We start from the raw sequence: 14,319 nt of genomic DNA, 5'->3' as shown, positions 1-14,319 counted from the left end.
GCATGAAGCCCTGGGTTTGATTCCTCAGTATCCCATAAACAAAAAAAGTGTGAAGTGGTGCTGTGGCTCAAGGTTTAGAGGACTACCCTTGAGCAAATGAGGCTCAGGGACAATGCCCAGGCCCTGAGTTCAAGCCCCCAGGACCAGCAAAAAAGAAAAAAAAAAATCCAGGGCTGATGACAATAGCACCTCCCTGTGAGAATACAAGATTCTTTCCAACCCTCCTAGATGGGGAGAAAGTAAGTCACAAGTGAAAAGAGGGCAGAGAAAAGAGGAAGGCCAGGAGGGAATTTTTAATGCATTACCTGTGTTAATGACTTTTGGGATAGGATCGATTTCTTCATCTACAATGAATGGCTCTGGCCTGGGGAAGACCTGGACGTCAGCGGTCAGGTGGCCACACTTGAACACAGCATGGAAAGGCGTATATGCCAGGTCTATCAGCTTTCTAGAAGATGATCATGACTGGTTAAGGGAGGAAGAGTTCACATGTGGTACACATAAAAGGACTGTACACATGAAAGTAACATTTCAAGATGTAAAGTTGGTTAAACCTTCGCACTGATTCCAAAACTAAATCTACTTGTGAAATGGAAAACATTTTGATGTTTTTAAAGAGGAAATTTCAATTGAGAGAGAAACCCCAGAGCAAGTTAAACTTGGGAACAGCTGAGTCTTTTTAAAGCATGACCACCTTATTTTACCTGAGAAACGGGCAACTGTGGAAAAAAAAAAAAACCTGTTAGAAATAATACAGTAACTGAGAGGTTGCCGAAATAGCTCAGTTGGGAGAACGTTAGACTGAAGAAATAATACAGTAACTGTTCTTCTTGGTTGTCAAATTATAATATCAGATTGTCAAGAAGCCCCCACCCCCCACCCCTCAAAAAACAACTTTAAAGCATATACTCACCCAAACATAGACTGCACGTTTTTCAAGCACAGGGGGCCATCAATAGTAAAAATTTGCCCTTCACCGTTGTTGAGGTCTATGAGACGTTCAAGGCATTCCAGGGAATCGGTGCTCTGAAGCTACAAAGCAAGAGAGGACACCTTTAAAGTAGAACAAATCACCACATCACTACCAGCACACCAAGGCCACAGCCACTGTAACAAAATGGCCAATAAACGGTTTGTTTGGTTTGTTCTTTTGGTTCTGGTACTGGGGCTTAAACTCAAGGCCTTACACTTTTTTTTTTTGTCAGTTGCAGGGGTTGAACTCAGGGCTTGAATGCTGTCCCTGAGCCTCTATGTATTCAAAGCTAGTGCTCTACCACTTCAGCCTAGAGCTACTTCCAGTTTTTTTGAGTGGTTATTTGGAGATAAGAGTCTCAAGACTCAAGTCTCAAGTGGAGCCACAGCTCCACTTCCAGTTTTTGGGGTAGTTTTGGTAGATAAGAGTCTCACGGACTTTCCTGCCCAGGCTGGCTTTGAACCATGATCTTCAGATCTCAGCCTCCTGAGTAGCTAGGATTACAGGTGTTGAGTCCATGAGATGATTTTCTTAACAGTCAATATCAGAAGGAAGTAACAACAGGGGCTGGGAAGGTGGCTCAGTGGTAGAGCGCTTGCCTTGCATGCATGAGGCCCTGGGTTCAATTCCTCAGCACCACATAAGCAAAAAGAAAAAAGCCAGAAGTGGTGCTGTGGCTCAAGTGGTAGAGCGCTAGCCTTGAGCTGAAGAGCTGAGGGTCAGTGCCCAGGCCCAGAGTTTAGGCCCCACGACCGGACCCCCCCCCCAAAAAAAAAATACAAATAAAGAAGGAAGTAACACAACAATTGTTCTGTGTGTGTGCCAGTTCCTGGGCTCAATTCCAGAGCCTAGGTGCTGTCCTTGAGCTTTTTGCTCAAGGCTAGCACTCTACCACTTGAGCCACAACTCCACTTCCAGATTTTTTTGTAATTTAGTGGAGATACTGAGTCTCATGGACTTTCTTACCTCAACTATTGCAATCTGCCTCAAGGTTACAAGAGGTACTTCATTCATAAGTAGTTCTGCAGATTCTCAGGAGACCACAGTTAGTAGCCATACAGCATCTTCCCTACAACCTCTTCCTGACATGGTTTGGCAAGAGCCATCAATTATCAGCATTTTAGAGAGAGAAAAACTGAGGTAGAGTGAAATAATTCCTGACTCAATGGGAAAAGCAGGAAGTATTTAATAAAACACATCAGAAGCCAGGTGCTGGTGGCTCATGCCTGTAATCCTAGCTACTCAGGAGGTTGAGAGCTGAGGATGGCAGTTTGAAGCCAAGCCTGAGTAGTAAAATCTGTGAGATCTTCAGCTCCACTAAACTACCAAAAAAGCCAGAAGTGGAGCTGTGGCTCAAAATGGTAGAGTGCTAGTCTTGAGCAAAAAGCTCAGGGACAGCATCCAGGCTTTGATTTTAAGCCCCAATCCCTGCACTACAACAAACAAACAAAAAGACCTATGTTCCCCCTTCCAAAAAAAGCCCACCCAATGTAAACTTGTTCAACCACTTTGGAAAGCAGTATGGAGGTTCCTCAAAAGACTCCACATAGAGCTCCCCAATGACCCAGCAATCCCACTTTTGGGCATTTACCCAAATGATCACAAACAAGGCCACACTAAAGCTACCAGCACAACTATGTTTATTGCAGCATTATTTACCATAGCTAAGACATGGAACCAACCCAGATGCCCCTCAGTAGATGAATGGATCAAGAAGATGTGGTATATATACACAATGGAATTCTATGCCTCCATCAGAAAGAATGACATTTCCCCATTTGTTAGGAAATGGAAAGGCTTGGAAAAAATTATATTAAGTGAAGTAAGCCAGGCCCAAAGAAACATAGGTCCCATGGTTTCCCTTATTTGCAATATCTAGTATAGGTATGAGTCAAGCGGAAAAAGTCAGATAATGTGATGTTAGGAAAACTAAACCTCAAATATGTATTTTAATGTTTTTGTTTCTTTCATGCATGTATTTCTAACGCATTTATAAGATTATTTCTTTGTTGCTTTGTATGTCCCTCCCCCACAGTGTAATCCCCGCTTTCACTATATTTGATGTCAGTATAACATGTGGAGGAGATGGGGACAAACAAGTCCTTTAAGGATTCAGGTGGACCTGTGGCAACAATGAGAAGTACAAAATGTCATGTCAAAACCAGCTTTACAATGTCGGTGGGGGGGGGCGGGGTATGATTGGGTGGGAGGGAGGGGGGAGGCTGGGAAGGGAGGTGAAGGGTAAACAAAGGAGGAGGCTGCAATGCTTGGCAAGAAATGTATGCATTATCCTGCCCATGTAATTGTAACCCCTCTGTACAGTATGTTCTCAAATAAAATAAAATAAAATTTAAAAAAAAAAAAAAAAAAAAAAAGCCCACCCCCGCAAAACAAAAAAAAAACTAAAGTATACCTCTGTCAACATTTCTGGAGGAATGGACAGAAAAAAGAGAACATCTCAACCCTTCATGGTCATCAGCAGAATGGGCATCTCCAGCTATACTCTCGGAGAGGTGAGTGTTGTTATGTCAAAGAGCATGTGAAATCAAGTCTTTTCAAATCTAAATGTTATACGGTACGCAAGAGTGTTCATTCAATACACTGACAAATAAACAAAGCCCTGGGATTCACCTAACCCATCTAAAAGGCAGTTAGCAGAAGGTATTACCTCTTCCAGGTTTGCCATGCACATGATGTATAACTTAGACGGGAAAGGGAAAGGCAGCGGGAACCTGTTGCTGTCGCTCCTTTGATTGTGTGTCGCTAGGGAATGTCGCAGGGACCCTCTACCAATGTCGAGACAGCCGTCCGTCACCAGAACGACCTGTGTGCAGAGGACAAGTATCCATTAAGCCACATGCCCAACAGCTCCACCCAGGTTTGCTTTCACTGCTACAGGAATGTGCAGGGAGCTTTGTGGGGTGATGGGTATGTTCTAGGTCTTAATTGTAGTAAAGATATACATACATGCTTCCATTTGTGAAAATCTAGCAAACTGTGTGATTTATTTGTTTGTTTATGTGCCAGTCTTGGGGCTGGAACTCAGGGCCTGGGCTCTATTTGTGAACTATTTTGCTCAAGACTGGTGTTCTTCCACTAGAGCCACACCTCTACTTTTGCCTTTTTACTGGTTAGCTGGAGATAAAAGTCTCACAGACTTTCCTGCCCAGGCTAGCATCAAACCATGCTCTTCAGATCTCTGCCTCTTGAGTAGGTAGGATTACAAGCATGAGCCCCTGATGCCTGGCTTATTTTTTTTAACTGTCTTTTTTTTCTCTTGGCAGTCATGGTACTTGAACTCAGGGCCTGGGTGCTATCCCTGAGCTCTTTTTGCTCAAGGCTCACACTCTACCACTTTGAGTCACAATTGCACTTCTGGTTTTCTGATGGTTAATTAGAGATAAGAGCCTCATAGACTTTCTTGCTGGGCTGACTTTGAACCTGGATCCTCAGATCTCAGCCTTCTAAGTTACTTGGATTATATTATACATGGGAGCCACTGCCCCGGCTAAAATTATCTTTAACTAGTTATACCACAGGGTTTTAATTCAACGTCAACTGATATGTAGAATACACTTTGATCAGTGTCAACCTTTCTATCATTTTTCCATGTACTCCAAACTTATCCATCTGAAGTTTTCTAGTCCCAGTTTCAATATGTACATTGAATATTATGACTGTTTTTGTCCACCGTTCTTTCTCTCTCTCTCTGCTCTCCTCATAGACAAGACCAAACCATGTATTTTGAATTTGTGCATTTAAAACAAAAATGCAGGTACTAGAGCTTGAACTCAGGGCCTGGGTACTGTCCCTTAGCTTTTCCTGCTCAAGGCTAGCACTCTCCCATTTGGCCCACAACTCTACTACCAACTTTTTAGTGTTTAACTGGAGATGAGAGTTTCCTCTTTCCTGCCTGGGTTGGCTTTGAATGGAGATCCTCAAATCCTAGTCTTCTGAGTAGCTAGGATTACAGGTGTGAGCCACTGGTGTCCCACAAGAGCAAGTCTTTATGATTCTCTTCACTTTTTAGACAACTCAGTTGAGATGGTTAGAAATTTGCTGAATAACTGCTACATTGAGATAATGAAGAACAGACACTATTGTTCCATGTTTACAATTCTACCACACAAAATTATGATCCGTCCTTCAGTGAATAGTTATAAATTCTACTGTGAGCCCTTTGTCTTTATAGAAACAATATAAATTTTCAGTACATCAATTTACCAGGAAAATACTTCCCTCGAGGCATAGGTCTGCTTTCTGAACACATTAGTATGACTTAAATTGGTGTGATACAATTACAGTGATTTAATGCCTTCTTTAAAACCTGTACAAATAGTGTAAAATGTAGTTTGTGGAGTTATAACGTAGGCGGTTAGAGCCTGAGGAAAATCAACACTACAGTGGTTAATGATTTGTATGTTTTGCACATGTCCTCATGCATGTGTACATGCACTCCTAGTAGCTTAACCTCAGGGTCTAGGTGTTGTCTCTGAGTCTCTCTGTGCTCAAGGCTAGCGCTCTACCACTTGAGCCACAGCACCACTTCTGGCTTTTTCTGTTGATGTGGTATTGAGGAATCATCCCCAGGGCTTCATGCATGCTAGGCAAGCACTCTACCACTAAACCACATTCCTAGCCCTTTTTTAGCTTTTTCATTCAAGGCCAGTGCTCCATCACTTGAGCCACAGCTCCACATCGGCTTTTTGCTACTTAACTGGAGACGTGTCTCACGGACTTGCTAGCCTCAGCTAGCTTCAAATTGAGATCCTCAGATCTCAGCCTCTTGAATACCTAAGATTTACAGGCCAGTTTGGGGGGGTCTATATTTTCTCTTCCTTTTTTCTTTCTGCTGCCAGTCCTGGAGCTTGAACTCAGACCCTGTGCATTGTCCCTGAGCTTTTTTTGCTCAAGGCTAGCACTCTACCACTTGAGTCATAACTCTACTTTTTTTTTTTTTTCTTTTTTGGTTAATTGGAGATAAGAGTCTCATATACTTTGCTGCCTGGGCTGGCTTTGACCAGCAATCCTTGAATTTCAGCCTCCTTAGTAGCTAGGGTTACAGGTATGAGCCACTAGTGCCTGGCTCGTTAATGATATTAACTAAGGACATTGAAAAAAACTAAGCATTACCTGGCAAGGGATCGGACCGCCCCATTCTTGCTGAACAATGTTACAGACACCAACCAGTGCGGACTCTAGGCATGTCTTGTCGTAATCGTCCATGTTACTCAGTGCTTCCTTATTTGGCGAGAAAAAAATTGCTCATTATTCTCTGCTGTTTTGTTATTAGAAACCAATATAAACTGTACGAAGTCTGAGTATCATACAGCGAACACTGAGTTTCTGTAAGCCCCAAGGCATAGATTCCAGAAAACACACACACACACACACAAACACAGCAAAACAGACTTCCTCTACTGTAAAGGACAATGAAATAAGCTTAAAGCAATGACCAAAATGTATGGACTATTAACCATAATCTCCTAAACACCATTCTGTGCACTTTACACGGATTTAATCATCCTACCATTGTTCACCCTACTTTTAAATGAGGATTTTTTTTTTTTTTTTTGGGTCCGGTCATGGGGCCTGAACTCTGGGCCTGGACGTTGTCCCTCAGCTCTTCAGCTCAAGGCTAGCACTCTACCACTTGAGCCACAGCGCCACTTCCGGCTTTCTTCTTTTTGCTTATGTGGTGCTGAGGAATCGAACCCAGGGCCTCTGGCATGCAAGGCATGCGCTCTACCACTGAGCCACCTTCCCAGCCCTAAATGAGGAAATTTTTAAGAAGTGGCCTGACTCCAGAGCTTCTGCTTTTACCTCTTACACCTCATTCATTACATTGCAATTCTCTAAATTTTAGAACTGCTAAACACCAAAAAATCTTCAGCTAAATAACTTATAAGAAAACCAGTACAAGCAGAGTGGGGTGGCTTACGCCCGTAATCCTAGCTATTTGAGAGGCAGAGATTGGGAAATTGCTGTTAAGAGGCTGGCCTGGGGAGAAAATTCACAAGACTCTATTTCAACCAAAGACTAGGTGTGGTAGCACACACCTGTTATCCCCACTGACATGGGGAAGCACAAGTGGAAGGATCAAAGCCCAAACCATCCAGGGCATAAACTGAGACTATCATCTGAAAATAACCAGTACAAAAAAGGGTTGGAAGTAGGACTCATGTGGTAGAGCATCTACCTACCAAGCATGAGGTCCTGAATTCAAGACTCAGTACCACCAAAAGAGTTCACTAGTACAATTAAAAAAAAATTTAAGTCTCATAAAGATGCAAGATAATAAAAGGAAAGCTTTAATAAAAATTAGTAAGAATTCAGCCGGGCGCCAGTGGCTCATGCCTGCAATCCTAGCTACTCAGGAGGCTGAGATCTGAGGATTGCGGTTCAAAGCCAGCTGGGGCAGGAAAGTCCGTGAAACTTCTATCTCCAATAAACTACCAGAAAACCGGAAGTAGCACTGTAGCTCAAGTGGTAGAGCGCTCGCCTTGAGCTGAAGAGCTGAGGGACAGTGCTCAGGCCCAGAGTTCAAAGCCCACGACTGACAACAACAACAAAAAATTACTAAAAATTCAAACTACATTAATCCTGCATTTCCAAATTGCCCAACAATTATTTAATTGCTCAGTTTAATTTCAGAAACACTTATTGTCTACTCACTGGCCAAGACACTGTGCTAAGAACTATAGGAGATATTAATGGTTTAAAGACATCTGGCTAGCTCACAGAACCCATAAATATTATAGATCACGACAGACAATTTGCCCCATGAAATTAGAATGTGTTTGTGATTTTAACTAAGCATCACTATCTCGCAATACAGTGAAATTTGGGAAATTATGTAATCACTTAATCACAATAAAGAATTTGAAAAAAAAATAAAGACATCTGGCTTATCTCAGAAAAATATCTTTGAAAGACAATACCTATTAAGATTTTAAAATGACAACATTGAGCTGGGTACTAGTAGCTCATACCTGTAATGCTAGCTACTCAGGAGGCTGAGATCTAACGACATTTGACGCCACCTTGGGCAGGAAAGTCCATGAGACTCTTATCTCAATCAACCAGCAAAAAAGTTGGAAGTGGAGCTATGGCTCAAGTGGTAGAGTGCCAACCTTGAGCAAAAATTTCAAGGATAACGCCCAGGTCCTGAATTCAAGCCCCAGGATGGAAAAAAAGAAGAAAAAGAAAAAAAAATAATACCTTGGCATCTATAAATGAATACTATCTGTTGGAGAGTAAGCATCATTCTGAACTTTCTAGAAGAAGTTTTTGTGTGTGTTTGTGTGTGTTTTAATAAGGGCTATTTTTCATTACCTTAAAATTGTATGAGAAAGTAGAAAACAGCAGAATGGCAAAAAATGTTGAATTTAGGGACTGAAGCATGGTATGCTGAAATCTTCACCTTTCCTAAGAATTCCAGAAAATGGACCATGACCTTTCTCTGCTTATGTAGTGCTGAGGAATCGAACCCAGGGCCTCATGAATGCGAGGCAAGCACTTTACCAGTCAGACACCTTCCCAGCCCCCATGACCCCTTTCTCTACCTCATAGCTTTACAAAAGAAAGGCCTAGGACCTATTGGTTATGAATTATGCTTTATAGCTGTGCATATTAAGTGCCTGTATATTTATTATTAAATAATTCTAAGGTCTAAAATCAGTACACTATTATCATACTGCTTTCTTTCCAATCAACTTGGGTCTTTATTCCTTTTTGTACCTGCAGGGTGTTATAATCTCTTGTGAAGGGGACCATCAGCTCCCAAAGCGATGAGAAAACCACTAATGCTGTGAATTCAAGCTTGTAGTTTGTGGCCATGTGCTCAAACAGCATTGTCAACCCATGGGCTGCAAGGTGCTTCCGCTGGTATTCCTCAGACCCCTCGACTGACACAGGCCAAGTCATGGAGAGGGACACGGCCATCACCACCACTGTTGGCATGGTGAACAGAATCCAAGCGAGCCCAGTCAGAATGCAGACAACAAGCTACAAATAGTGAAATGCTGTGGGGAAAAAAAAGTCAGAAGTGTCACAGAAGGAAAGCAGTATCTTTTCACCATAACTGTAACCAATTTTCCAGAAATAAGGCAAAATAACCCCTATATAGGTCAATCTGCAGAGAATTCTGGGAGAAAGAAGACAGCAGCCTAATTCACTGGGAAGACCACTCCCAGACACGCTCAAAACACACTATCTACACCTGTGAATCAAGGGCTACCTTATTACCAGTGGGAAAAAGCATTAAAGGTAGGCCTTACTTCCAACTTTCAATTGTTATATAAAATATGTATTTATTTATATAATATACATATACTTACACATATACATTTATGTATAAATACATATATAGAGGGGGGAAGAGAGAGATACACACACACACACACACACACATATACACACTCGTGGTTCACAACTGTAATCCTAGCTACTCAGGAGGCTGAGATCTGGGGATCATGGTTTGAAGCCATCTCAGACAGGAAAGTCTGTGAGACTTTTATCTCCATTTAACTACCAAAAAGCAAGAAGTGGAGCTGTGGCTCAAGTGGAGCTGTGGCTCAGGTGGTAGAGTACTAGCTTTGAGTGGGAGGCGGGGGTAGAAGGGGAGCTAAGGATCAGCACCCAGGCCCTGAGTTTAAGTCTCAATACTGGGGTGCATGAACGCACGTGCACACATGCACGCGCACACATGCACGTGCTTGCTCCCACGGGCGCACGCGCGAGCGCGCGCACGCACAAACACACACACACACACACACACACACACACACACACACACACTATAGCTTAATGCTGGTGGCCTGTAATACTAGATACTCAGGAAGCTAAGGTCAGAGGCTTTCATTTTGGAGCCAGTCTGCTCATCAGTCATGAACCAGCAAGTTGAGGGAAAGCATGAAGCCCTGAATACAAGCCCCAATAGCAGCCCCAAAGTAAAATTAAATAAATATATAAATAAAATGTAATTTGGCTCCTGTGAACCACTATGTACTAAGTTTACAACAGCTCCCTTATAATTTGAATTTTAGAATTTCACACATCCGTGCTTGGGCATTGTACCAGCAAGCAGTCTGGCTATTGTTAGACATTTTGAAATGAATTCCAAAAAACAAACAGTGAACATTACCCTTGTATAATGTTTTTACATCTACCTAAAGTCTTCCACAATTGTATATGACACAAGCAATGTGACTATGAAGTTGTACAAAGTATACACATATAGTCCTGTAACCCACTTTCCTTAGTTATGTATTTTTTTTTAAGCTGGGTCATTTACTTGTAACTACATGCTATTTCATTGTGTCAACAGACTACAGTTTCTCTCTCCTTTCCTTCCCTTTCCCCTTCTTTCCTTTCCTTTCCATTGTAGAGCTTTAACTCAGGGCCTGGCGCTGTCCCTGAGCTTTTTCACTCAAGCCTAGAGTTCTACCACTTGGAGCCATAGCCACTCTTCTGGTTTTCTGGTACTTCATTGGAGATGAGTCTCACAGACTTTCCTGCCTGGGCTAGCTTTGAACCTTGATCATGAGATCTCAGCCTCCTGAGTAGTTAGGATTACAAGTGTGAGCCACCGGCGCCAGGCTCCTGGGCTGGCTTTTAACTGCTTTTAACTCTTCAGATCTCAGCCTCCTAAGTAGCTAGGATTATAGGCTTGAGCTACTGGTGCCCGGCACACTATAGTTTCTTAACAGAGGATCAACAAGTAGTATCCACATTAGTGGGTCTCTGTATTTGTTATTTCTTTATTTTTGTGCATAGAATTTTTTTAAAATTTTGTGAGTGTGCCAGTACTAAGATGGGAGTCTCTAGGATTCCATCTGGGTTGGATATGAGATGTGATCCTCTAGGTCTCAGCTTGCTAAGTAACTAGAATTAAACGTGACTGAAAACAATGTTTTAAACAGGGGGTTAGGAACACAGGTTAAACAGCAAAAGCGTTTTTTTTTTAAACCTCATAATAGACATAGATGTTTCAAATAGTTCAGATTTCCACATTAATAGACTAACCAGAAAAAAATTCACTCCTGAGAAGTTCCAAATGTTTAACAATTTTGATAGACAAATTTAAATTTGTCTCCCTCATCTCTGCCTATTAAAGTTGTTTGTGCAACATAACCCTGTTAAAAATGCCGTAGCAGCGCCGCTGCTTCGCTCTTCAGTCATGTTCTCTGTGTGTGAGACAGAACACGGTGTTGGATGGATGCTTGAAGAAAAGTGATTGAAGCGTCTCAGCAGCTCTACAGAACACCGTCCAGCTAAGGCCCGCATCAGCGGCTCACGCCGGTCATCAACAGGAGGCTGAGAGCTGAAGATGGTGGGTCGAAGCCAGCCCTGCCAGGAAGCCTAGTCCTTGAGACTTTCTTTTTTTTTAATCTCCACTAACCTACCAAATAAACGGGATGTTCAAGTGTGGCTCCAGTGGTAGGGCGCTAGCCTTGAGCTCAGGGACGGGCTCAGGCCCTGAGTTCAAGGCCCCAGAACCAGCGCTAGAACCAAACAAAACCCCTCAGGGGGCGAGCCTCAAAGCGTGGGCCTCGCCTGAGTCTCCCAGCCGCCGCGGAGGCCGCAGCCACCTGTCAGCCTTCTCCCGGGCAGACGTCTGGCTGCAAATGTGCTTCCATACTGACGGCGACGGGAGGTGCCCCCCCACAACCGACAACCAACCTCTAAAATCAGTGAAAAGACCTGGAAGTCCCTCCTGAGGAAAGCGGGGAGAGAGGGGCCCCAAACGGGGCGAAATGGGGCTGTTCACACAGCGCTCGGCAGTCCCGGGTCGCGGAGCGCAGGGACCCCGGGAATGGCGCCCCAGAGCCGGCGCGGGGAGGCCGCAATGGCCGGGCGCGGGGCCTGCGCGGCTCTTCTCACCTCACCCTTCGCCTGTGTCCCCACAACCGACTGAACGCGACCCTCAGGCCGCCGCTGCCGCCGCCTCCTGCACTCACCCCACGCCCATCGCCGGCCACAGTCCGTCCGCTTCAACTTTCCGCCTGGGCGCCACAACCGGAACTATAAGGGCCGCGGGACCCCAGGGAGCCCGGCGCCGTCGGCGTCGCGAGAGGAGCAGACGCGGCTTCGGGGGCGGGAGGGGCGGGAGGGGCGGGGCTTCAGGCTGGTCGGGGAGGGGCGGGGCTGTGGCTCGGCTGGGCCACTAGGGAGCGCGTCCTCCCCAGCTCCTCTCCGCGGGGCGGGTAGGGGCGGGGTTAGGGGCGGGGCTAGGGGCGGGGTGGAGAGGCCCCACCCTCTCCTCGCACAGCCCTAGGAACACAAAGCCCTCTGGAAGGCCTTAGACACCAGTTTATTTCATCTAGTGACACAGGACACAGGGCACCAGAAAATTGGAAGGGGAGCTGTGACTCAAAGTAGAAGAGCATTAGCCTTGGGAAAAAAGAGCTCAGAGACAGTGCCCACATGAGTTAAAGCTCCACGACCAAACAGAGGGACAGACAGACAAACAGAGAAATCCCGCATAACTCCATTCAGAAAATGTATCTGGATATCTAAGAGGTTTTTCCTATTCTTTCACAATTCACTACATAGTACCACATCATCCTGATCCGCATTTGGCTACCTGGAATCTATTTGGTGTTTTATAAATCATTCCACATGCTCCCATAGAACATGAACAGCCACACCCCCACTCACCAATGGGTTATTCTACAGTAAAGCCAATAATATCTCCATACCATCTCCATGGTCAGCTGCATCATCTTTTCAAGTATAGCTGTATATGGTTTCAATAATGCACACATGGACCACCCACAACTAAATCATTTGCATAAATATCAAATGCTTTCATTCATGAAGAAAAAAATCTGCTTTGCTTTAACAAATATATTCGAAATGGTCCTTATCTCCAGAGCATTTTTGAAGAAAAAAAAAGGCAGAATGGAACCATGAAACTTGGAATATACGACTAGGAATTATCTCATTTAACTAAAAAGAAATAAGCCCTACCTTTAAACATATGGAAAACTCATTAAGCCATTGAGAAATGTGTGTAAACTGCATAGGTTCTTTGGCATGTCGGCACTGGGTCTTTAACTCAGTGCCTTAGCATTATTGCTGAGCTTTTCTGCTCAAGGCTAGCATCTACCCATTGAGCCAAACATCACTGGTCCATGAGACACATGGGATTAACATTCTAGGGTGTTTCACAAAAGAGAGTTACACAAAGTCTCAACAGAGGCTCATCTTAGTGACTCATTTTAGTGTTCAGGTTGAAGTAAGTAGAGATAGAAAAATACTACATGTCCTGATCCCCAGAGAGAAAAGACTCAGCCTTAGCATAGCAGCTGATGTCTGCAGGCTTCTTTGCTGTTTTCTTATGCAGGTAGTGGGTCATGAATTTCCTGCTCTCACTTCACTTGTTCCTGCTCTTGGCTGGTGCTCTGCCACTTGAGCCTGACCCCAGTTCTTTCTTTTTGAGGGTTAATTAGAGATTATAACTTTCTAGTATGGAGAGCAATGAATCATTCAAACCCAGCATTGTGCCTATTTGACAAAATTGATGGCCAGGAGTTGATGTGTGAAGGTAAACTTCATTTTTTTCTTTTTCTTTTCTTTTCTTTTATTTGAGAACATACTGTACAGAGGGGTTACAATTACATGGGCAGCATAATGCATACATTTCTTACCAAGCATTGCAGCCTCCTCCTTTGTTTACCCTTCACTTCCCTTCCCAGCCTCTCCCCTCCCCCCACCCAATCCTTCCCACCCTCCCCTGCCCCACACCGACATTGTAAAGCTCGTTCATTTTTTTCTATTTCATATCTGGACCTAATGTATAAGTCTGGCCTTTTTGCTTAAACTAATATATAATTTTCCCATTTCTATACATCTCTTTTCCCTTGGATTAAAGCTACCATTGCACACATTTCAGGTTTAGATGTCATTATCCTTTGTACCAGTAGTGGAGTTTGAACTCAGGGCCTTGAGCTTTTGCTTATTTCCTTGTTCAGTGCTTAAACATACAACTTGAGCCATGCTACAAGTTCCTGACTTTTGCTGACTCAGTGAATAAGTGTCTTTCATATTTGTCTATGGGGGCTGATTTGAACCTCCTTCCTGAGGAAGGACAGGGCAGTCTGGAAGATAGAATAATTGCGATGAGCCAGGACACCTGTCATGTCCTCTGAGTAAGTCCCTCTGAGTAAGTGCTCTTTCTTCTATTGATGATGGCTTTTACTTTTCAGTATACCTAATGCCTATGTATTTTGTCAAATACTTTTCCCCCAAAGGAGCTATTCAATGTAATTTTCAGGTGAAATTTACTTACATATTTGGACAAAGCACAATGGGTGAGCATAAGCACTTGAATTCCCTGTTAC

At 43.7% G+C, this 14,319-nt stretch overlaps 1 protein-coding gene across 2 annotated transcripts in view; it reads right to left on the bottom strand.

The window, feature by feature from the left end:
• Positions 1–11,878, bottom strand: part of LOC122114367 (integrator complex subunit 14-like) — a 56,697-nt gene extending 44,819 nt beyond the window's left edge. The window contains exons 1-6 of one of the 2 annotated variants that reach the window (XM_042687509.1): positions 11,858–11,877; positions 8,714–8,997; positions 6,107–6,214; positions 3,642–3,797; positions 914–1,032; positions 394–465 (exon numbers count right to left, since the gene is read on the bottom strand). In XM_042687509.1, coding sequence (XP_042543443.1) covers positions 441–465; positions 914–1,032; positions 3,642–3,797; positions 6,107–6,214; positions 8,714–8,935 — 630 coding nt within the window. In that variant the 5' untranslated portion in view covers positions 8,936–8,997; positions 11,858–11,877 and the 3' untranslated portion in view covers positions 394–440. Of the gene's footprint in view, positions 1–393; positions 466–913; positions 1,033–3,641; positions 3,798–6,106; positions 6,215–8,713; positions 8,998–11,857 lie in introns of those variants that run through there. The other variant, XM_042687507.1, reaches the window with a different exon arrangement.
• Positions 11,879–14,319: the final 2,441 nt, after the last annotated feature.

This window comes from Dipodomys spectabilis, unplaced genomic scaffold, assembly GCF_019054845.1.
Source record: "Dipodomys spectabilis isolate Male_0828 unplaced genomic scaffold, ASM1905484v1 ptg000108l, whole genome shotgun sequence".
Classification (NCBI taxonomy): domain Eukaryota; kingdom Metazoa; phylum Chordata; class Mammalia; order Rodentia; family Heteromyidae; genus Dipodomys; species Dipodomys spectabilis.
Note: the sequence above shows the minus strand (reverse complement) of the source record. Positions and strands in the feature narration are given on the sequence as shown.